The sequence below is a fragment of the Rhinolophus ferrumequinum genome, chromosome 4 (assembly GCF_004115265.2).
Source record: "Rhinolophus ferrumequinum isolate MPI-CBG mRhiFer1 chromosome 4, mRhiFer1_v1.p, whole genome shotgun sequence".
Taxonomy (NCBI): Eukaryota; Metazoa; Chordata; class Mammalia; order Chiroptera; family Rhinolophidae; genus Rhinolophus; species Rhinolophus ferrumequinum.
In genome coordinates this window covers 96,858,494-96,884,580 of record NC_046287.1, presented here as the reverse complement: position 1 = coordinate 96,884,580, position 26,087 = coordinate 96,858,494, and the positions used below count along the sequence as shown (strand labels likewise).

Here is a 26,087-nt window from a genome sequence, read left to right as displayed (position 1 = left end):
CTTTATTGAACTTTCTGCATCCATGGTCCTGAAAGTGACTGAGTAGCAGATTCAAAGATGAATAAGACGTCCTTGAGGAACTTTAGTAGACCAGGAAGATTTGTATAACACAGAAGCCATTTGGAACACTGAAGGAATAAGTTACATATTTTCCTTATCAAATTTGAAATACACTATCTTTTCTGTTGTACATTTTACATGGAAATATTTAATTGCACACACACACACATCCCTTTAGTTTTACCTTTGGTGCTCTATAAAGTGCATTTATGTACATATTCAGTTCCAACTATGTATATTTGAGGTCAAATAATGGCTGTGGTGACCATTGGTACATTCTACAACAGATTGTACCAATCCAGTTCTGTCGCTAATGACATCTGCAATTCTTGCTATCTCTTACCTTTTGGTTATTGATTTAGAGGGTGAATTAATCTGACTTGTTCATTTTGCAAAGATGCCATTTTAAACTCCTTGCTGACTCATGTTTTGTTCTGACGTCAAAGAGGGCATACTGATTATTCTGAGGGTAATTCCAGTGGAAGCTTTCTGTGGGCTTGGAGGATATCTGTATGTGGCTTCTTGTTTTTGTAATGTTAGGGACTTTCAAGGGTAAATGTTCACCACATCACAGAGGATTTAGCTGTGAACTTGTTTGGTCACACATGATAAAAAGCCACATTGATTTTTAATTCCCACATTTAGATGTATGTATATCCCATTCTCAGGAGGTCTCCAAAGGCAGTTCTGGCTCTCTTCTTTGCTATAAATGGGTTAAGAGACTGTTTCTAAGAAAACTAAAGCTATTGTGATAGGTAAAGCTACACAGGTAGCTTTCAATGCAGCACTAACAGCAGTGAAAGCAAAAGGGGTCCCCCCACTCCCCGATGGGCTTGTTTCATCCAGGACATTCCTCTCCTACCCCATGAAGAAGGGGTTTTTCTAGTTCTAAGTCTATGCACAAAGGATGAGGTTCTGAAACTTCACAGACGCCCTTGCACAAAGAGAAAGGTCATCATACTGAAGAGGATTGAATACTAAGGTTAGCTCCTGACTGTATTTTTATCTCATCCCTGTAAGAAAGATCTTTCTTTTCATTCTCTCAGGTGACAGCCAGGAGTCTGTGTACTAGTTCCTGGGAAGTTTGCTTTGTCCTCTTTCCTCTGGTCAAGTCCATCTTCTTCCACCTTAGGAACTCTTTCATCTTCCCGTGCGCTTCTCCCTGCCTACATCTACCAATGGGCGGCTTTGGGTTAAGGGCACATCAGCAGTTGTTTATACAATGGTCATGATTTAATGAAGCCCCGAGTCTCGGGGCTGTACCTGTTTCAAGTACTATAACTCAAAGAAATGTTCACCTCAGTGAGTAAGTGAAGCTGGCATGTTTCTTTCCTACTCCTTAATTGAGATCATATATAGTGCCAAATCCACCGACTACGGGAAATGCCCAGGATGCGAAAATAGGATATTTTTGCCAGGAGGGCGAAGAGGTCACTGAATGGGCACACTGTGCTTCTATTAGCCATGGGCAGTGACTTCAGGTTTTAGAGCCAAATGAATGGTTCCACAGCTGGTGACGATGGCTGTCCAAGCCCCATTCCCTGAGCATCCATTGTTTGGATCCATGATGCATTAGAGGAGGACATGAATCCGTGGTGGGAGAATATCACGAACACATTTCATGTCACTTCATGTCTTCAAGAATATGACGTGAGCAAAAAGAGTGCCTCCAATATTTACAAAAACCACCTGCAAACCTTTCAGACACAGTTGAATTCTGTCTTTGTGAGGATCCTGTTCGTGGATAGGGCAGGTTCGTCCTGTTTTACGGATGAGGAATGTTGGGCACAGAGAGCTTATGTGATTCTCACGTCGTGGTCTCCATCATGCCACACCATCCCCCAAATGGTATGGTGTGGAGGCAGCTTTCTTCCCCCTTGGGGAAGGAGTGGAGAGAGGAAGAAACAATACGTGAGTGCCTGCATTGTATCAGGCACTCAATAGCAGGGACTAAAGGAAGAGCTGGGAGCCAGAGGATCTGGGCTTACGTCCCAGTACCCGGTGTGGGATATTGCTTGACTTTGCTGAACGCCAATTTCTTTATCTGTGAAACAGAATTAATAATTTCCTTCCAAATCACCAGGCAGTCACGAGCCTGAAGTAACATAATATCTATGAAATCACTTTAGCAAATTAAAATACCATATCTCTACAAAAAATAATCTTACTATGCTTACTATGCATTTTGATTTTATGCTCCATTACATTTCAATTGTATGTAAAATTTAGGACATGCTAATATTTTTCGCCATGTTAATGAACTACATAAACATGAAATTATCATCAAAGCAGGAAAATATAGCAGGTTTATGATATCATGATTAATTTGATGGTCTTATTGAGGAACTGTCTTAAATTTATTAGCAATGGATAGTTTTGAATGCTTGCACTTCTTATTTTTAAATTGTATTAGATTGCTCTTCAATCATATTAGATGCAATAAAAAAGTCTACTAGGTTTTATCCTCCACGCAATGTCATTGTTAAAGGTTTATAAAAGTAAATATGTGACATATTGAAGCATTCAAAAATTGATGCATTATCACATGAGGATTATATTCAAGAGGAACATCAAACATATAAGTATAAAAATCCTATATAATGTTAATCACACAATCAGTAAGGAACAAAAGCATTTCTGTGGTTTAAAATAAAAATGAAATAGAACTAAATATATATTTAATTACAAGCAGAGATATTCTTTGCATATATGCGCATATATCTGCATATGCAGAATTTTTAATTATGGTACATCAGAAAATGGATATCTGTTGAATTGAATATAGGTGTGTGTGTATGTGTGTGTGTGTGTAAGAAATCTCGAATTGGAAATTTTTATATTTCTATTGCTTATATTGTACATCTGGAATTAGTACACAGTACTCATGAGAATAAATAAAACAATATATAATAAATGCTTTGGGACTGTTCATGTGTTCTACACATTTCAATACTATTATATGAAAAATGGTCTGATTTATCAGAGAAACTCCCTGAACTACGGGCTTAGAGCTTGTATTGGAGCTGTGTCACTTCCTCGGTGTGACCTTGCAGTGAGTGACATACCAAGTTTCCCCTAAAATAAGACCTAGCCGGACCATCAGCTCTAATGCGTCTTTTGGAGCAAAAATTAATATAAGACCCAGTATTATATTATATTATATTGTATTGTATAAGTCTGGGTCTCATTTTATAGTAAAATAAGACCCGGTCTTATATTAATTTTTGCTCCAAAAGACGCATTAGAGCTGATGGTCCAGCTAGGTGTTATTTTTGGGGAAACATGGTAGTACCCCAAAAGGCACTCTGATGGGGTGCACACTCTCCCTCCTATGCTGTGACTGCAGAGGTAGAGTTTTCAAAGACTGACTTGTTTATGGCAGCCCTGTAGACTGGCCCTGGGAATTTTGGTCACCTTGTGCTCTTTTCTATGACCTAAGAGCCTGAGGGTTTTCTTTAACTTCTGTAAACATCAGTCTCTTGTCCCATAAAATAAAGATATCTGGTCTACCTCTTTATAAAGTTGTCTTGACTGTCACATGAGACAATGTATACAATTGTAAAGGGCTACACAAACATAGTTGCTATTATTTAAATACCACATGTAGAATTTCATATTCATTAAGAAGGGTTTACCAGTACCATGTGGATCTTTGGAAGACTAAGGAATACTTTGCAAAGCTTGGGGAATAAGTTCTCATGGAGTGTTTCACAAGGTGTGGGACGCATGATCTGATGACAGTGAGAGGGTAGTTGGTGTTCAGGGAAGAAGTAGGTGCTACTCAGGTAGGCACCAAAAAAATGAAATTATGCAGTGAGGAGAGACCCCTTTTGCCAATCCGTTCACTGTTTGTCTCTCTTCCCTTTCCCTTCCCTTCTTTCCTTTCTGAAAAAAACTTTATTATGTAGGCTCTATTATTCCATCTATACTTAATTCTCAACTAATAGCTACTATGATAATAAATGAAAGATATTAACATTATTTTTTTACATATAGCATTAATTTTAATAATATATTTTATTTAACCCAGCATATTCAAAATGTGATAATTTCAACATGTAATCAAAATAAAACTTATTACTGAGATATTTTACATTTTTTTGATACAAAATCTTCAAAATCTGGGATGGTTTTTTTTTTTTTTTTTTTTATTTTTTTATTTATTTTTTTTTGGGATGGTTTTGTATTTACATCTTGATTCAGATTAGCCTCATTACAAGTACTCATGGGGCTACTTGGAGAAACTATTTCAGAGATGTCATCATATAGTCTCCATTAAGTTATAAAACTATTTTCAATATTATCCCATGTATGAGACACAATTTATAATACAAATTTAATTTTTATTATTTAAAATATTATAGGTACAAAAGAGTATATACAAATTAGAGTCTTTTGCCCACTTTTCTTTTATGTTGTTTCTTGTTTTATTTTCAAGAGTTCTCTATATATTCCAGACACAAAACCTTTGTCAATTACATGTGTGGCAAATTCATTGTTCTGATTTATCTGGCTTGCCTTAGGTGGACAGAAGTTCTGTTTTAATGTAGTTTGAATGTGACCATCTTTTCTTTTATGGTTAGTGCTTTCTTTTTGTTGTTTTAGGAATTCTTCTCTACTCTCCGGTCATAAAGATATTGTGATAAGCTCTATGATTATGTTTTATTTTCTTACTATGCCCTTAATCACCTGGAATTGGTATTTGTGCACAGTGTGAGGTACAGATAAATTTTTGTTTCTATGTGATAACCATTTGTCCCAGTAATATTTTTTGTATGGTACAGGTTTCCCCAGTGAACTCCACGAATACCTCTGTCATTGCAATAATGCATGGATCTGTTTCTAAGCTCTTTACTTTATCGTTTCTATGTGAAAGCCACACTAACTTTGTTATTAGAGTTTGATATTAAGGTTTGTAAGGAAAGTAAGTTTTTTTCCCTTATGCTTCTTGTCCCTTTGTTCTTCCAAAAAACTTTTAGAATCAATTGTCAAGATTTATGTTTTAAATGAATTTGTTTATTTATTTATTTGGTTGTTGGGATTTGGGTTGGAATTCCTTTGAATTAAAAGATCAGTTTGAGGAGAGTTGACATTTCAATGATATTGAGCCTTCCTGCTCATGATGTACGTATGTCCATTTTTCTTTTTAAGGGACTTTTGCATGTCTTTTGTCAAAGTTTATAGATTTTCTAATTTTTCAATAAAAGTTCTTTTGTTATAATTATTTCAAGATGACTTATTTTTCCTTGCTATTATAAATGGCTATCTTTTTTAAAAAATACAGAAGGTGCCAAAAAAAATGTATACACATTTTAAGAATGAAAAACTGTATTAAAATTGTAATACTCAATATATACTGATAACAAAAGATGAATACAAGTCATGTTTGACGTCTGCAATTACAAATGGTGCTCAAAGTGTCCAGACACTTCTGATTATGGCGAACTACTGCTTCAACAACATTGACCAAAGTGTCCACTTGTATACAGTTTTTTGGCACCCCTGGTATTTTAAAATACTTGGTTTTTAAAATTCTTGCTGGTACGTAGAAATACAATTGAATTTTTATCAGTAATCTCGATAAGCTCTATGATTATGTTAATTTCTCTGAATTTTGTTGGAATATTCCATCTGTGAATACTGAAAGTTTTGTTTCCCCTCTCCCTCCCCCACTCCTCCTTGTTCCTCTGTTCCTTTTTCTGTCGTGTACTGGCTAGCAACTCTGGTAAAATGTGAATAGAAATGGAAACAGAAAAGACTCTATCCATATCGCTGTTAAGCATGAGGTTTGCCTTTAGTTTGCCCTTTAAAGAAGTTCTCATCTACTTCTTGTTTATTAAAAGTATTTTCTTTCCTTTTTTTTATCATTGATAGACATTAGATTTTTATCCTCTGATAAATCCAATCAATGTGGTCATCAGGTATTCTCTTTTTTATACATTGCTGGGTTCAACTTGCATTAATATGTATTTGGAATTTCTGCATCTATGTTTATGAATGAGATTAGCAAGTAAGTGTCCTTTTTTGTATTGTTCCAATCTGGTTTAGATAAACTGGTTTGGGAATATCACCAGCCTCATGAATTTATTTGGACACATTGCCTGTTTTTCTGTTCTCCGGTAGAATTTGTAATATATTAGAGTTACCTGTTTAGTGAATATTTGGTAGAGCTCACCAATAAAATCATTTAGTCTAATGTTTTCTCCATGGAGGGATTTTAGATATCAGTGATTGAATTTATTTATTAGGATTGACTTATTTCTTGAATTAATTTTGTTATTTTATATTTTTTTTCAGGAATTTGTCCATTTTCAAATTTTTCAAATTCATTACTTTCCAGTTCTTATAATAGTCTCTTATCTTTTTAATTTCTGATGCATTCCATTTTTCATTCCAACATTGGTTTGTGTGTGTGTGTGTGTGTGTGTGTGTGTGTGTGACTTCTTTGTTTTTATCTTGTTCAGCCTTGCCACAGTTTGGCCAATATTATTAGTCTTTTTAAGGACTAACATTTGTTTTTGCTAATATTTTCCCTTGTATCTTTGTTTCTAGTTCATTAATTCTGCTGTCATCTTTATTTTCTGTTGTCTTTGGGTTTATCCCCATTACCTTTTTTGCTAAGTTCTTGAAATGGACACTTAAAGTTCAACCTTTCCTCTTTCTGAATGAAATCATTAAAGGCTATAAATGTTCCCATAAATTTACTAATCCACATTTAAAAATGTGTTTTAAATTTTCAGTTACAGTCTACATTCAATATTATATTAGTTTCAGGTGTATAGTACAGTTACTCTTCCCGATTTTTAATTAAGAGAGAGCAAGTCAAAAACTTAGTGTTTTTTGTGGGCACTTGTATCCAACCAGAATTTAATAACATTCCATTTGTGTTCATTTTTATATTTATTTTTAGACTTGGCATCTATTTGTGGCACATGATACTGGGTTTCCATTTATGGTGTGGATGGAAAGTTTCCTTTTATAATACATTAAGTAGAGAGCAACTTTAAGGAAAATATTAAGTAAGTAATCAAGCAGGGATACACAAATAGGCCAAAGATCCCCAAAGTGGTATGTTGTATCTCAAACATGATGAAGATTAAGGGGGTGATTATTAGTGACTAGTTTGGGAAACTGATGATGTTCCAGGCAACACACTGCCTTCTCTCATCCACAGGCAAGATGATCTCATTGGCATATGCAGTTGTTCAGTCAAAGGGGGTAATTTCTGAATAATCACAGCATAAGATAGGTCTTGGGGAGATGAACATACACAATATTCCAGTGTCCAAAAAAGGAATAATAGTTTTTGAAATTCTAAATTGTGAGTTAGGTGTTAATTGTAAAAGTGATATAAAATGAAAGATTGGATTGTTGCAAAGAGAGAGAGGGAGTTCAAGAGCTATTAGACAAAGACATAGCAGTGATTCCATCAAGAACAGGTCAATGACGTGTTAATGGACTTCCCCTTTTAACAAAATTATTAGACTGGCAGCTCAGGGGAGGTCAGGAGAAAGGCTATATTGTGGCTTTCGTAATTCATTGGGCGAAGTCACGTGTCCTGCTAGAAATCATAGAAATAAATGTGCTTGATAATAGTACATTCATAAGTTCTCAGAGTTATTTAGGGAAAGCTATTCGAAGCTTGTGTTTGTAGCGAAGATATCATTGTCCATCTGGAGGAAAGTTGTAATAATTCGCCCCAGGGCTCTACGCTGTTTAGCATTTTTATCAAACATACCAGGTGATATAAAGCTAATTAATACTTCACATTACAGGATATGTATCTTTAAAGATATTGTTAAATTAGAATTAGAGGTTAAGAATGAATGTGCACTATTTCACCTTAGATCAATACTTCTATTTCCCTCGAATGTTCCCACAGAGGCGGAACATCAGGAACAAATAATTCCAGATTTCCCTTGGAGTCTCATATTTTATCACCAACACTCAGACAAAACTGCAAACATTCATATTTTATGGTCATATTTAGAATGACAGTTTATTGGCAAGCACTCTTTTTATTTAGAAGACATATTTGGATTAATTCCTATTCTCAGAATTGTAGATGAGTTAAAAATATATACTTGTCTGGAATCACAGCATTTTAGAAGTGTTAATAACTTAAAACACCTATTCCAATCCCCTTTTTTTTACAGATAAAGAAATTGATCCTAATTCTCTACTATATTATACCTAATCTCTCTTAATCTAAACATTTCAAATTGAAGAGACCAATTTTTAAAATCTATTACACAATAGCTTCCATCCTCTTGCTAATATAAGTCCTTAATGTAATTTTGATTCTTAATTTTAATTTTAAATCTAGAATTTCTTCAATTCTTGACATGTGACAATCAAAATTCCATGATATATATTTTATATGAAATAACAAAAAGTTTGGATTGGTTCATTTCAGTTACTCTCCCGCATGATGCATAGTAATATTTTTATTATAGCAAGTACCTGGGGAAGTGTTTACAAGGAAGAGTTTCCAGTGAGTTTTGAGTTCTTTTCCTGGGTTTTAGTGAACACATCCAAGAAGCTATAGTGTTATAAGTTCCATTTAGATTATTATCTCTGTATTACTTTGTCCACAATGAAACATTGTTGGATAGCAAAAACAGAATAACAAGTCCAGAGCTGGTTTTCCAGTTTCCAGTCTGTCACTTCCTAGGCTAGTGAACTTAAAACAGTTACTTACCTTCCTGCATGCAAGTTTCTTTAATATATTAGCAATTCTACCTTTCCTGTTCTGTCTCCTTCAAAGAACCATTAAATGTGATAATACCTAAGAGTGCACCTTGAAAATTATCAAGTATTTATAATTATGATATTTGCATAAATGGGTAGAAAATTCAATCTCATGTGTCCCTCTGGTTTATCATTGTGGTAAAAGCTTGTCATTTTTTTTCTAGTTTATTTCGTAAAATGTTGACTGTTGCAGGCACCAATAAGTTGTTGAGAATATTACTTGAAAAATTAAGACTTTAAAATAGACACATTTCCTCTTCTTTTTCTAACATAGGTGTTTCACTTTCAAACATGAGTTACATTATGTGTAAATTCATAAGTTTGGATTTAAGGGTACTGTTCCTGAAAAAAGGCACATTGTATGAAGCATATATTTCTACTTAGAAGCCAATGAAAAGAAATGTATAGGGAATGAGAACATGAAACTAAATTAAGTAGTATGTTTTTTGTTTATAGAGACTGCCATGTCTAGTTCCACATGGGCATTTGTTGGTTGCGAGACGAGGGATAAATGCCATGCCATCTGGCAGGGCTGTGGTGTAACCAGCAGTTTATAATTAGAAAGTCACCATGGCTGTCCTCCACAAGGAGTTACATTTTAAGTGCAATTACTTCAAGTACTTTTCCCTACTCCTTCCTTTACCCTTCCTTGACTTTTCTTTCAGGATCACAGAAGTGATGCCAAAACGCAGGTGTCACCAGAACAAGAAGAAAGTCACTGACCACTGAGGATTTTCCATCTGCTGAAATGAGGGTGAGAAACACCCACCCTGAGAACGGCTACACCATTTTACCCCATCACCTTCAAAAAAAGATACAGGAAATTCTCAGATGAAACTAGCTTATTTTTTGTTTTGGAGAAAAACCAAAAATCATTAGCTGATCAATACTTTTTTACGTTAAGAACTGCTGTGTGTTGTTGGATCACATCTGTATGTTGTTGGAGGCATAATCCAAGGAGGCAACCCCTTCCAGAGACTGGTGAGTCATATTTCAAGGAACGCAAACACAAAATGTGACAATGCTTTTGGACATCGGATGATGAATGGACACTGAGGAGAAAGCAGGCTTTTCACTGGCCGGGCAGAGCTGAACTTGGAGTACACGTTTAAAAGAAACACAAACCAAAAACACAAAGAAGAAAGAAAAATATTTTCATGGTTTTCACAGACAAATATTCCAGGGGAAGTGATAATGGAGACCAAGGATAATCGGTAAATGAGTTAATGTTTTAAATTACAACAGTTTGCATTGAGATTTTAATGCTTATGGGGTTTTCTCAAGTGAGACATAGGATGGCAAAAACAAATGAAAGGTATCTAGAGGTAAAAGTGAATCAACTATAGATACTTCAGTTCTAACTGGAATTGTGTATTTAACATTTCAAGTTAAGGGTTGGAAACCATTCCTTACATTTGTCCAGATGGTTTGGATTTTCTCTCTCAAGGACAGTTGACTAGATGTATCCCACTTTCTCCTTCATCAAATGTATATATTAGTGCCTCTTACTGAACATATGTTTATTTGGAAAGTATTAAATAAGCAACAGTAAAGTACTTAGAATTGTATCAAATACACTGAGAAAGAAGAGAGAGAGCACTCTGCTTTTCCTTTTTAAACTATGATGATTCAAGTTTATGCTTGTTCCTTTCCTCAAATTTGCTATTTTATAAGAAGGTATTGCTATTTTTACAAGCTTGAGGATTTATGCACAAACATAATGTTAATATATATTTATAATTATTCCTTAAATTTCTATGTGCTTTTTTTTCCCTTAAGCATATGACAAAATACTCTTTCATTGATTTTGACTGCTGTATTCAAATAGTACGTCCAATAATTGCAATTTTAGTGCCAGAAACATGAGGTAAGGCTTTACATCTTGTAACCGACTCGTATTAACAGAAAAGACTTTTTAAATTTGGCTTTCCAAATTTGAAACATTGAAACAATTCAATATTTGTTTTTCTCTTAACCTTTTGAAATTTTTACTCGTTAGACAGAGGAAGTAAGCATAAGTTTTTCAAGAGAACTTGCCTCTTAACAAATGAGAATTAATTTTGTGACTGATTGTTATTTAAATATGTGAATGCACAAAGGTATTGAGACTACTTAGCGTGTTTGATTTTTATTGAAATATTGGGATATTTTATGTTTTCTGTATTATCTAGTATTATAAGAAGTCATCTGAGATGAATTTTTACTATTATTGATGCTAAGTTGTTTAAACATGAGCAAAGTATACTCATGTGTCATCACACAAGTTATATCACAATATTTCTGTGAAAATTTCTTTTTACCTTCTAAAGTGCTTCCATATAGTGCTTTCCCCTTTGTTTTGAAAGTAGGTATTTTTTCAAATTAAAGGTGAATTCATTTTCATTCACCTTATCAGTAGTCTGATTTGTTAGAAATAATTTCATTTATAATTTATTTTAAAAGCAGTAATTATATAGAATCATTGATACTTACACTAAGTATAAATTTTCAACAAAAATCAGGATTGATTTCAAGCATCTAATAGATGCTGGGGAAAAAAACCTGATTAGATTGTCTTTGTAATCACTAGGTGACAAATTCTATTTATAGCTAGAAAAAATGTAAATTAACTGAGAGAATCTTTGCAGCGGTTTACATTATATAGGTTGGATACTTTAGAATTTCCTCAGAACTTATATTTACTTAATGCTAAAATGTCAGTGGGTGGATATAGCCACATTTATGAATACACAGAATAGAGTATGTGGGTTGAGAGTCAAGACATCAATTTAAGATTATTTTTATAGACACAGTTTTATTAAGACATTTAAAACCTGCCTTATTACTAAGATCATAACCATGTGGAACTTGACTGCCTGGTCTCCTTGTTCCTGGGGCAAGACAATAATTTTTAAAGCTAAAAAAGATCTAGTGTATACTTCTTGATCTCTGGGGTCTTGTGTCCCGAGTTCCCAGGGGTTTGTGTGAGTGGTAGAGGTTTACTCAGAGTCACCACATTAACTTGGGGGGCCTTCCCAGGACACTAGCTTTCTGTAAATATTTTGGGGAAAAAGATTATCCATCTGATAAGCAATCTAAAATGTTATGCTAAAATAAAAGCAGATACATTATTGATGATAGCATCTAAATATTTAAGGTAAAAGTTGAGACAATCTCTCTTATTGAAGGCCCCCTTGGGATTGGTTCCCTCTCCGTTGCCTTCAGGAAGATTCTGGAGCATCAGTCAGTATGTGACAGTGCAGAGAGCAGATTCCAGGATATGGAGCGTGGATCAGGTTTGGGGAAACCGCCTCTTAGGATGCCAAGGAAACCATTGTAGGTACGATGTGCTAAGAAGCTGGGCATATTTGGGATTGATTCAAGCTAGTGGCAATATCTAAGAGGGCCTGTCTTGGGGATCTCATTTAATAGATGGGAAAACTGAAGTCACGTGACTTGTTCCAACTCATAGGGTTGGTTAAAGAAAAAAATATTCCCACACTTGTTAAAATGGTAAGGAAGACCTTATTTAGGACAATCACAATCGTTGTCAAGACCACTGCAACAGGGGAGAGAGATAGGGCTTAACTCTGAATATAGCAGAGAGCTGGGGATTTATAGCCAACGAGCAGAGTAAGGGGATTAGTGGATGGCAAATTAATAAGAGGAGCCATCAAGGGTGGGGGTGGTTCTTGCTAAACTGACTTGACTGGGTTCTTGCTGAAGCCAAGCGAGGGTGATCAGGTCTTAAGGGGGTTGGGGATGAAGAATTTCATTAGCTATTGAGGATTATCAGATACTAAGAGTGAGGGATTCCTGCTCAACTGATTTAGCAGGATTCTTAGTAAAACTGGGAGAGCCAGGTCAAAGACAGAGCTCAAGGACAAGGCCGAGTTGACAAGAAGGCTCAGAGGAGCCTTCTGAAGTTTGATCAAGGAGACAGACTTTGTCAGGTTCAAGCCCAGTCAGGACAGGACCCACCTCTCCTGTCTCCTCCCTCCAGGGTTTGCCCTATGTATCTGGCTCTACATCTAACCTGGGATTGCAGTGTGGCACTTCCACTTAGGATTCTCCAAACAAACTTTTGTCCTTCAAATGGTTCATTCAACTACCATGTCTTGAGCGTTTATTATGTGCCAGGTCCTTAGAATACATCAGGGAATGAAACTGATATAGATATTAACTTTGGGGAAATTTACCTTCTAGCAGGGGAAGACCGAATAAATCTAATCAATGATTAAATTATACGGTACCTTATGTGGTGGAACAAAAGGAATGGTAGGCCAGGAAAGTGAGGTGGGTTGTGTAGGGACATGTGTCCCAAGTTTAAGTAGGATGGTCAAGGCAGACCTCATGGAGAAGGTGAAATCTGAGCAAACACTTGGAAGAGGTAAGGGAAGTAACTGTAAGTTATTTATGGAAAGAATGTTCCAGATCGGGGAACATGTACAAGGCCCCCAGGTGGGAGCTGCTGGGCAAGTTTAAGAACACGGAGGAGCTGGCCATGCTAAAGAGAAGTGAGACAGGGCCAGGAAAGTTGACATGTGGTTGACAAGGTAGCCAGGCACCACATCGCTGTGAAGGAAAAGGGGTCCATTGTAGGGTTTTAAGGAGTGACATGATCTGAATTATGTTTTTTTTTTCCAGTTAATGTTTTCAAAAATTGAAGTGTAGTTGGTACACAATATTTTATTCGTTATATTAGTTTCAGGTGTACAATATAGTGACTCAACATTTTTATATCTTTCAATGCAGTCACCCCACTAATTCTAGTAATCATCTGTTGACTTGCATTTTTAAAGTATCCCTCTAGTGGCTGTGTAGAGGTGCAGGGGTAGAAGTGGGGAAACCCAGTATAGGCTGTTGTAACAATCCAGATGATGGCGGCTGTGGCCAGGATGGTAGCCTGTGGAGGTACTTACCTACTGTCTCTATGGTGGTTTATGTGTCAGTCACTTTAGCGAGGCTGTGAGAATATCCTTACCATCTGACATTGTGAATACATTTAAGATGAAGATCAACAACCAGATTATGATGGGTGTTGTGTCATTTTTCCAACAACAATCAATAGCCAGATTTTCCAATACCAACTGGTGTCCAACAATGCAACTCAATTCTGATGCCAAGTACGCAGAGTGGGCACAAACCCCACAGGTTAAGGGCTCAGTCCTGTAAGACTATCCCCCTTCAGGTGTCAGCTGCAAATGAAATCCCCAGGCTACCCAACTACAAATTTGGGGATTCCTATGACTCCTCCCACCTCAGGTTCAATAATTCACTAGAACAACTCAGAACTCAGAAAGTTCTTTACTTATATTACAGTTTATTATAAAGGTATGAGCCAGGAACAGCCAAATGGAAGAGATACCTAGGTCAAGATTTCGGGCCAGGGGTTGTGCAGAGCTTCTGTGCCCTTTTCAGGTGTACCACCGTCCCAGCACGTGGATGTGTTCACCAACTTGGAATCTCCCTTTCCCTTGTCTCAGAGTTATTTTCAAAGTGTCGTTATGTAGATATTGTTGATTAAATCACTGGCCATTGGAGATTGGACTCAACCTCTAGCCTCTCTCCTCTCCCTGAAGGTCAGGGCTGGGGCTGGAAGTTCTAACCCTCTAATATCATAGTAGGGTCCTTTGGTGACTAACCACTATCCTGAAGCTATCCCAGGGCTCTGCCTGGGATAGAAATTCTAAGAGTTTTAGGAGCTCTGTGCCAGGACCTGGAGACAAAGACCAAATATATGTTTGTTACCATACCACAATGGATGTAACAAAAAATTCAGATGGGAGAGCAGAGTCCAGTGTCCAGGAAAGCAGACAAATAAACTGGGTCCAAGTGTAGGAAAAGTAAGTCCAGACAGAGAAGAGCAGGTGGGCAACAGAGAGCCAAGGAAACAAGGCAGCCCTGTACTTCTGATGAGTTACAGGAGTGGACTTAGGCTTGGAGCCATGAACCCAGTGGCAGAAATAGAGCCAGAGTGTCAGGGATCCAAAGAAAGAACAAGTGGATTAGCAATTATTCCACACCTCCTCGGCTGCAGTAGTTCACAAGGTCAGTTACTATTTACACCCACATCTCCATGACTCCAAACCTCCCCATGCCTGACAAGACCTTAACCCTCATGCTCCTCTCTTCTGCTTAAATTCTTCCCTAGTTATTCTGGGTGTGCTCAGGGCACTGACCTCCCATAGGGGCTCAGGAACAAACTTACGCATAGTCTTTCGACTTGAGCCTCTCAGTCAAGGGGACTTGTCATGGCTTCGGCAGCTGCTGCCTCTATCAGATGTTCCCCCTGCACCCAATGGACCCCTTCAGCCTAAAGTGACTCTGCAACCTGTGGGAGGCGAGATGTATAGCTTCTCTATAAGCCTGTGCTAACACTGTTTTATAGGATGGAAGAAGTATGGTTGGACTTAGACCTAGCCAGTATTTCATGAACACTGTGCCTTCACTCTCTGTCCTCAGAGGCTCAAAACCAGTCCCTCCTGTTTGACCAGAGAAGGGAGGGTGGGTCCTGTCCTGTCCCTTCTATGTCTTCTCTCTCTCCTCTTTTCCTTAGATACCTCTACATCTAAACAAAAGAAAACCAACTCTCAGCAAATATCTACCCAGCTCCTTTAAGAGAAAACAAACTGTGGAATGAAAAGAGTGTAAACTTTTGAGTCAGACATATTAGGTTTGGAACTCAGCTTTGCCATTGGCTAGTCATGTGGCTTTGAATATAGGGGAAATCATGCTTATAATATTATAAAATTAGAGATCATGCATGTAAAACAATTTGCATAGTATCTGACGCAGAGTACCCAAGAAAAGGAAGCCATTGTTATGACTCCATTCTCTAGTAACTAGCACAAAGTCTGGCCATCCTTTGATTTCCACTTCCACACCCCAAAATGCTGTCACTGTGCAAGTGTTACAGGAAAGGTGCTTCCCACCACTCGCCTGGCCTAATGAGCTGTTGCAGACCTGTGGGCCTCCTCCCTGTAGGTTGGTTGTGGGGAGTTTCCTTCCTGCCACGATCATCTTCTTGGTGTGTCCTCGTATGCCATGGTCTGTTCGGGGGAAGGTTTTATTGAGTGTCTTTGGCCATCGAATAGGAAATACAAGATACAGAGAAGGGCCTAGGGAGAATCCTGGTGAATATCACTCAGTATATTTACAAAAAGAATCATCCAAAGCTGCCAGGATGACTCCTCACAATTGGTGGTCCTCCACAAGTGGTGAGGAAAAGACCAGCTTGGTTTCTGCACAGCTCCCTGCGAAGGGTTCCAGCAGCAGCTCCCATCTTCCTGGTTCCTGGGAGAGGGCAAACTCAGCCTGCATGTGTGATGCTCAGCTCTTCCATGGAGTATCTGTGGCCTGTCTGGTCTGCAACAGGTGACTCACTATTAGTGCTGTCAACTTCAGAGGGGTAAGAATCCATCTTCCTTGTGTAAGGGAAGAAATTTGGTGAAGGAAGGAGGGAAAAACACACTGATGAGTGAGTGCTTTGCAGTGTTTTTCGGCCAGTTAGGCATGCTGCTGCTTTTCACAATAGTGAGTGTGATTCACCCTCTCCTTCATAGGTACAGTAGGTGATCAGGCTGCATTGAGTGGTCTATCAGCCAGGGCCCCCACAGTCTACTTAGGATAACTCAACGGTTTATATGCAAAGGAACCATAAGAAATCACCAGGGAACCTGATGCTAGAAACAGTGGCTTTGTTACTTCTCAAGATCCAAGGGACTAAGAATAGGAGAAATTGCCTGAACCTTGATGGATGAGACTGTAGAGCCAGACCCCTTGAGAAAGGCAGTGACCTTTGATTGAAAGACACAGTCTGGGCGAGGCTGTGGGATGGGTATGGGGGAAAGGACTTTCCTGACCTCACTCTCGTCCCTTCTTCCTACCTTCTGCTGGGGTTCATATCAGCCAACTCGGAGTGCAGCCCTGGGACTCTGTGGAACAGTGTAGAGAGAAGGCCTAAGGGACAAAGGGACGATATTTGGTATATGTGGAGAGATGCTTGGGCTTTCATGCTCTTTACCCAGAATTGACAGAAATTCTATGCTTGGCCTTGGTGCCTCTTTACCTCTTTAAAAAATTTTTATCATGAACAATTTCAGGTATACATAGAAATAGAGGAAACTCTTACAATAAACACCCGTATACCCATTGTGTAGATTCAACAACTGTTGAAATTTTGCCCAATTTGTTCCTATCCCACTTTTTCTGCGCTTCAGCATGTTCAAAAATTTCTAGAATCCTATTTTGCACTGGTCCAACTCAAGGCCTGTGGCGTGCAGCTGTGTGGGGGCACTTCTCAAACTGTACAATGATCATCCAAAGGGGCCTGAGGCCTGCTACACTCCAGGCAGGTTTGTGTGAGAAAAGGAGGGACTTCTGTGTGTGGGGGCAGAGGAACTCAGTTCAATCACCTGAAGGTATCAGAGGGGACAGTGAGGTCATAGCAATAAAAATACTTTTGTGATTTAACATGTATGGGTTTTGGAATAATTTCCATTTAGGCACTATTTAGGAAGGTCCCCTTCACTGAAATAGCAACAGGTAGCTTTTCATGAGAATGATATAGAATTAATTGATTACCCTACGTGAGACATTAGGATTTTATGTCATTTACTCACTCTCCTCAGGGGAGAGGGAATGTCATATAGAAATGATAACTTAGAGTCAAATTGACTCAAGATTTTTTAAAATTAAAAAGTAGGAAAGATGATTTATTTGTGAAGCTTTAATATAAATGACTCTCAGTTCTAGTCTGTTATGATTGAAAATAGTAGCCATAAGAAAAGCCGTGGAGAAACACAACACTAATTCTTTTCAGAGCCAAACACAATCTGAAACCTACTGCAGCTCCTAGACTAAATAAATACGTTCTATAGAAAGACCTCTCATAGAATGAATAGGAAAAAAAAAATCCCTTGAAAAATCTTAGAAAAATCTAAAAAACAGAAAAGCTGTATAAAAGTGACTGCATATTATTGTGATCTCTGGCACATGTAGGCATAACCAAACAATCTGACCTTTTGACAGAAAATTAATTTGCTCCCTTTCCTGCCCCCCAAAAAGAAAAAAGGGAAGAAAAGAATTGACCCTTCTCGTGTTGCAAGAAAGTGGTAGCTAAATGCAGAGTCCAAAACAGAACAGATTTCAGACATTGTAATTTGCTCTTTTAATCTGTGGAGAAGAATGAAAGCAAAGGTGTGCTTCAAAGAGAATGATGTACTACAGACCCCTATACATGTGTACTGTCTTTTTCTTTTGCTCCCACCTGCCCGGGTATTTTTAAGCCGTTGTTTCTCAGTCTAGCTGTGGGGTGCAGCTCCGTGGCCCATGCTGGAATTATGAGCCTTGCGCTCCACCCAGCAGTCGGTGGCCGGTCTCGTTGATCGGCCACTCATAGCAGCTCTCGGATGCCAGCCACGGCTGCCGTTGGTGGGTATCGAACCTGTAGCCTTCAGCGTTAGGAGCTTGGCACTCCAAACGCCTGAGTCACCCGGCCACCCTGTCTTTTTATTTTTTAACTAGGGAAGGCTTAGCTCAGACCTTCAATTGAGTCACAGAAGGAGAGGATAGATGATTTGCAAGGAGAACATGTGCTTTGCAGACGTTGTATTAAGTGCGAAGGCAGCTCATCGTTTCTCTCTTTCCACTGACCAGTCATTGAAATTGGCAAACAGTCATTTTCATATCTACATTTTACTAATTAATAGTACCTTATCATAGTCTTTGGATCCATAGGTCATGTTACAATAAGAGCTTGTTAAAGACCCTGATTTCGTATTCTGGCACAGTGACTTGTAACTATGCGTTTTGAAAGAAAGTACCCAATTTCCTTTAACTTATTTAGTGAAGACTGCTCAAAGGTTTAGGTTCAGGATCTTTTAGGCCATTCCTTTGATTCCTAAAGTGGCTTGCCCGTGATTAAGTTGTCTTCTTCACCTTCTGCTTCCAGTCAGTTGACTGTTTAAGCCACACCTTGTTGTTGGTGGTTTATTTTCACTTTAAGGTCTTTAAAATGGAATAATGAACATTTTCTAATTTATAATCTTTCTTATAGGTTGTCACGTATTATAAAACGGTAGTTTTTAAATACGTTATTTCTCATAATTAAAAAGGATTTTTAAGTTTAAGACATTTTAAGTGTAAGGAAGGAGTTAAGGCACAAGTGCCTGGTAAGGAAGAGCATCGTTGAATGATGCTGCCCTTCCAGATTCTTCTGCTCTGGAGATTCTCCTCATGAACTGTATCACCAGAACGCAAACCGTCACCCTACACAGATGAATGGTACTTTCACAGATAAATGGTTAAATATCAGCCACATATTAAGACCAAAGAGAAATGTTTAGGGTGACCAGACGAGCCAGCTGCTCTCTAAGAGGTCTTTGAGCTCCTGAATGAAGACCTTAGAACAATAAGAGATCAGAAAATGCTAATGTCATTGACAAAAATTTTTTTTTGGATTTTGCACATATGCAATCATTTCTCCATCCTCAGATCTTTCAGAGTCTGGATCCCAACTTTCCCTTGGCCCTGGTGCTTTCTTCACTGTTACTTCCCCAAACATATGTGTAGTGAAGGAGTACACCTCTTCCCAAGCTTTGAAAAATTGTTTTGAAGTTTGCCAATGAAAGGCTAGATCAACTCACAATCTTATCTAATGCCAGATTATTAATATCTGTTCATTAAGAGAACTGTTCAAGAAAAGAAAAGTTAAAAAGGACCCACTTTTCTCCTATATGTTAATTTTTACAGAGGTGGCCCAGTGCTTTATTGAATGGTCATGAGAAACCAAGTATGTGAAAACCACAGCAATCACATATTTGACAGTGCGTGACGTGAAACATAGAATGACATATAAGAGACTAGTCACCTAGGGGGTTTCAATAGTTAATGAATAAAGGAAATTAATTCCTTATTCGATCACTCATAAGTGGAACTTAAGTGCTGAACATTTTCAAGAAGATAGAGGTCTCTTTTCATTGGCTCGACTAGGGAAAGCTATCTCTTCTTCTGGCTGGGCATTGATTGATGGGTAGAAGCCCAATAGTGTTATTAAGGTTTTCCCACCTCTGATATGTTTGATATCTATCTAATGAAATGTGAAGAAGTGTTTCCAACACTCCATTCATGCACCTAAATGACTTAAATGTAAGATCAGTGCTTCCCTGTTACATGATCTGAGTCTGAATTTCTAGTTTCTCATTGACTCTCCAGAGAAAGAGATCTTGTGATTAATTACCCTGCTTACTTATTTCAGTCCTGTTCACTCCATATGCTCTTACTGGGTTGTGCCATGTACTGGAGAAGGGATGCCAAGACCTATTTCCTGTTCTTAAGATGTTTCCAGTCTCCAGAGGGGGACACAGCCACGTAAATACATGGTGTATGTAATGTGGAAAGATTTGAGATCAATGGATATAAGAAAGGAGACATAAACTTTATTTGTCATCAACCCCTTCCCATTTTTTTTTTTTTTAAACAGTTTTGGGTAGAGAGGGAAGGTTTCACAATTGAAGTGACATTTGAGCTGGGCCAACAGTGATGGATAAAGGGTATAACAGGTAAGAGGAGGCAGATGCAGCAAGAGGAAATATAATGTGCAGAGAAATGTGCAAAAATAAATATAAAGATATCATCTGCAGAGCTCTGGGAAGATGTCCAGGAAGGACGGGTGAGGATAAGTCTGGCAGCCCTGTCTTTGAAGCATTTGGACTTTATCATGCAGGTAACTTGGAGTACTGAATATCATTGTGACAGGGAGCGGTTTAGTCATACTCCATTATGCGATAACTTGGTGGGAAAATGAAAGATTGATTGGAGGAGAAAGGATTTGGGGCAGTGAGAATAGTTGTGACCCTGACCTAATGGTCTTAGTATGAGAGGGGAAGGACCTGAACCAATACAAACAAGAGGAGGGAATGGATTCAAAAGATATTTAGCATGGATGAGCACTTAGACACGATTACCGTATTTCCCCGAAAATAAGACCTAGCCGGGCAATCAGCTCTAATGCATCTTTGGGAGCAAAAATTATAAGACCAAGTCTTACATTATATTATATATTACATTATATATTATATTATATAAGACCCGGTCTTATTTTACTATAAGACCCGGTCTTATTTTACTATGTTAATTCTTGCTCCAAAAGATGCATTAGAGCTGATTGTCCAGCTAGGTCTTATTTTCGGGGAAACAGGGTAGATGTGTAAGTAAAGGGATTACTGAGAATGATCAACATTTCTTTCGTGGAATATTTGTTTTTGTCTATAACATCTGCAAATTATGTAACCAAAAAATTAGAAAACAGAAAAGTAACTAAAGTCTTAAAAAACAAATACACAATGTTAAATACCAATTAAAAGTATTGTCTGAAGTATATTTTATTGCCCTAAATAGCTCTCCAATTGATGAGCTTTTAATGTAAATTACTTCTCAATTATAATTATAGGTAATATAGAAATAGTAAACTATCAAACAATTTGTTTAGATTTAGATTTGGGTGAATTCTGAAAAAAGTATACATTTGAATATTATTAAAAGCTTTCTCTATTTAAGAATTTTCTCCTTGGAGCTTCAGAAATATTCATTTTTATAAGCAGTGAGTAAATTAACATCTTCTTTTTCCACTTTATAATTGTCTAATGAAATCCTATCAAGCGAAAATTTAAAGTGGTATAGGAAATTAGCAAAATGTAGGATTTTAACAGATGAAGCTTCTATTCAATTGTAGTACTCATGTAAAATCCAGTTGTTTTGTTCTTTTATGGATTCATTCCCAATTTTCCATAAAAAACTCGCTTGGCCTATTTCTAACTAGCATTTTCTTTGTGTCTCCTCCAGCAGAGGTTGCCTGCCAGAAATTATTAATATAGTTGTTCTCCAAGACAGCAAATATGTGCAACCATTTAAAACCCTCCACGTGAAGAAGACTGTAGCATGCTCCTCTTTTAATACAAAGAAAAGAAAAAAGTAGAGAGTTATTTTCACAAGTTCACAGATCTGTAATTTTGTGGACGTGGTTTCTTTGATTCCTATTTCCAAGTTATTGTGGAATTGGCCCTACACAGAGATAAAATAATTATCACCCTTTTAACTCTTCATTGACAAAACCTCTCCAATCCAGATAAAAGTGGGATACATAAGGTGTTTTTTTAATTTAAAAAAGACTTTAATGAACATAAGCAAGAAATACTAAAGATAAAATATGACAAAAATAAATAAGATTCACATTTATTTTTCACAAATAAATTGTTATTTCTCATATACTTCTCAGAGGATATTAATTTAATCAAATTATGATATAGGAATTCTATCTGAGACACCATTTCAAAACTAAAAAAAGGGGAGTGAATTTTTAAACAAGTAACTCAACTGGCTATAATTAACTAAATAGAAGTAGTTAATCATAAAGTCTCCCACTTTTTGCTGCATGTTTGTGTCTCTATTTTGTAATTCATTCATACTTGTATATTTATCACATACATTTAGAAGTGTTTTCCAGTGTCTGTGTTTTGGGTGGGGTGGGGTGGGGGTGGGGCTTGTGTGCTGCCTACATCCAGCCAGACTATAAAATTGCCACATGCTTGAAAATGTAAGATTGTGATGATCTCTTAGGAGAGAACTTAGGACACTGTTGTCCCTAAAGCATGCTGATAGTGCATGATTTTTAGACTCTCAAGCAAAGTGTTTCTTCTTCTCTTCAATTCTGGAGAACAATACAGAATAAAAGAAATTGAATGGAGACCTGGGTTCCAATCTTGACACTTGCGTTTGCAAGAAACCTTAGACAAACTACTTTTCTCTCTGGGTTCTGAATCCTGACTTATAATTGCGGCTGATAGTGGACGTGACGGATTTGACATGTAATCGGTGAAGGTCTAAAGAGATGAAAAGAAAAATAAGTTCTATGTGGAAACACACAAAGACACATGAAAATGCACAAAAAAGGAGAACCAGGGCTACATTAGAGTGAGACTTTTTTCAAGGGTGTAGGGGAACTGAAGTGTGACCTAAATAAATCTGACTGGGAGCCGAGCCCCGCAGTATGCTTAGGAATGAAGATAGTGAGGGAAGAAAAGGAAAAAAAACAAAACAAAACAGATTTCATTCCAGAGGTAAAATCAAGCAGGAATGCAGTCTCTTTCATGCCTGGGACATGAAGCTATGGTGCTAGTCCAGGAAAGCCCTGTTAATGGAAGACGATTATTTTGGCATTTGTAGCAACTAATGACTTAGGTAGGTTTCCTATATTTGAGCACTTTCCCTTTTATATTGAAATTATGTTTGCTATGTTTGTGTAGCGTTCCATACTTTGAGCTCCTATGGGCAGTGGGGTTGTTATTATTACCATTATCTTTGATTTCTGAGGACCCAGCAGAGGGCTTGCCCATAGAATGTGCACAGTTGCTATTTACTGAACTCAAGAGAGCTGGGAAAGTGGTGGAGAAAAGGGTAGGGCACAGCAGGAGAAGGAAGTGAAGTTGAGATAAAGAGGTTTAAGAGAACCCAAGACATCCTTTGCCTGATTCTCATTTTTTTTTTGTTTTTTTTTTTTGGTATCAATCTTGACTGTTTGGATGCCAATGCAAGAGAGAAGGGTGAAGGAAGAGGCTGAGGGTGAGAAGAAAGGAGGGTGGACACTGCCGTCTTGAAATTCTTGTGGGTGCTACACATTTCTATTATATGAATAAATGAGCACCTCACTGGTCAGGGACAGCCCAATTCCACCTGACAATAACACTGGGACGAAGGTGTTACTAGTCCAATTGAACGAGTGCGAAAGTGAGTGCAGAGCAGTGGCAACCCACGCAGCTGGCAGGAGTGAGAACTGGGGGTCATATTCTCAAGTCACTACCACACAAGGGGCAGAGGATGGAGAAGGCATAATGTGAGGAACAACCCAGAACAGGGAGGGACAAAACAGAAAAATTAACTGACCAGAAGAATACCAATAGTCGGAAGAAACAGAAAAAAGGAAGTGTCTTGTGGCATTTGTTGCTCGTACCATTTCCTTTTTGTTTATGTTCAATGTAATCAATTTTATGATGGAATATTTTATAGGTTACTGTCATTAGTTTCCTACTAGTGTGTCTAGGGCTGAGATTCCATTCAAACATTCTAATTATTAGCACACAATACATTTATTTTAATGTACATACTGCTATAACCAGCTCACTCTGTCTCTACATTTTCTATAAAACGTTCCAAGAGGTGGCGTTTAATCGAAGGTCATTATAAATGTAAAAAGAATTCAGAAAGCACATGTAGTTTTATTATTCCCGGAAATGGCTAATATGGCTCAAGCTGTGTCACCTTTACAATACCTGAGGGCCTGAGTCACTTTTTTCCTTTCTAATGCAAAGTCTTGTTGGATTACTCAATTGATGTATGGCAGACAGCATGACCACACAAGGCCCTCACTGGTTAATTTTGTGTTGCCAAAGCTGTTTTTGAATAACCTAAGATTTTTGGCAAACTAACAAATCGCTCTCATTAAAATTAATAATAGATTCAAAAGCATCATGTAAAGTCTGTACCATCCTCTTGTCTCATAACTTTTACAGCACTTTAGGGAATTCACAATGCCCTCTTTGGAAGTAGAAAAGGCAGGAATGGTAAATCAGAAACATGACATCATTCCCCAAAGCATATTTAATGTAACTAAAAATAAAAGGTAAGCAACTGTGTCTACATTAGCACAAAGAGAAGGGAAGTTTTGTCATTTGTTTGACTTACTGGTTATTAAATGTGGCCTGTTGGATAAATTCTGCCTGGGCCTCCGGCATTTCTGGTTGAAGAGCTAGTCTTCCTGTAAAGAGATTACTTTGTGTAAGGTTTTAAAGGTGGAGCTGTGTCCAGCCCTCACTCTGAGAGCAGGAGGGAGGAGATAGAGATGGGATAAACACCTAGGAGGTGGACATGGGGCTCCTGGTAGTTGTGGTGTCTTGAGAAGCATCAGGCTTCCTAGATGAAGCTTGAGTGGGAAGGAGGAGGGACATGGAGGAAGGAAGGAGGATACAGTCTTCCCTTGGTGTCTGAGGAGGATGGGTTGCAGACCCCCCTCAGATGGATACCCAAATCTGCCTATGCTCAAGATCCTTAGTCAATCAACCTCGGATCCAAATTTAGATGCTGATCTGAGCCTGCGGCTATGGAGGGCTGACCGTACATGCAAAGGCCGTGTGAGAAAGCTTGGAGAGTTGATGTGATGAGGCGAGAGCATAGCATGGAAAGGGGGCTGGAGGTGGGGAAAGTAAATTGGGACGGGGGTCATAATAGCTGAGAGTGAAAAGTAGAACTTCAATATTTTGACAAGAACTTTGTGTTTTATCTTGTTTATGTATGTATTCGGGAGGGAGCAAAGATGTCAGTTCTCTTGATGGTTTCAGCTGTGAGTTCTCACTTGGATTTTAAGAATCTTCATTACAGTAATAAAATGTGTCCGTGATCTGGGAGTCCAGGAGGTGGGCAGAGCAAGCATTCACCCATTCGAATATTCAACAATACTTACTGAGTGAGTACCTGTGGTATGCCAGGTGCAGTCCAGTGCTGGGAAGAGAGTGTAGAATTAAAAAGACAACTGCTTTGTTCTCCTGGAGCGAACAGAATAGTGGGTTGAGATAGACGTTGTACAAATAAACCACTGAATGTATATCAGATGGTGATAGGTGCTGTGGAGAGGGATCAGGTAACTTAAGGGGAATGAAAAGTGCTGGGGATGGCATTGGGAGTGTTGCTATTTTTTATACGGTGGTCGGGAAGACCTCCTGAAAAAGATTACATTTGTTTGCAGGCATAAAGGAGGGTGAGGGAGTAAGAAATGCCATCTGGATAAAGATCATGCCAAACAAGAGGAAAAGCAAATGCAAAGACCCTGAGGCAGGGAACATGGTTTTGTATTCAAGAACTAAAGGTTGCCAAGTGTGGTCAGGTGGAATGAGCCTGAGGAAGACGAGGCAGGATTAAGGCCTTGTAGGCTAAGCACTCTGACTTTCCTCTGAGTGACATGGGAAGCCATTAGTACACGACTCTTCAGCTTGCCATTTTCCCTTGATTTTGCGCCTGACTTGCGTAGCCACGTATTCCAAATGTGGCTACCTGCAGTCTTCTTTCGTGTTTTTATTCAGACTTTGGGTCACCAATTCATTTCACATGTAGTCATGTGTGAACTCAAAATTGTTTGTCAGAACAGTACCGATATCTGAATAGTTGTTTCCAGAAAGGCCTAGGAGAGGAAAGAGAAGACGTGATGGTGGTGCCAGAACAGATGGTAGTAGGAGGGGTGTGGGGAG

The 26,087-nt window shown here is 38.1% G+C and overlaps 1 protein-coding gene across 1 annotated transcript in view; it reads left to right on the top strand.

Annotated features, from left to right (window-relative positions):
- The window catches only part of SACS (sacsin molecular chaperone), an 83,846-nt gene that overhangs the window by 4,123 nt on the left and 53,636 nt on the right, over positions 1-26,087 (top strand). The window contains 1 exon segment of the mRNA XM_033104216.1: positions 9,477-10,025. Within this exon segment, the coding sequence (XP_032960107.1) occupies positions 10,006-10,025 (20 nt within the window). The 5' untranslated portion in view covers positions 9,477-10,005.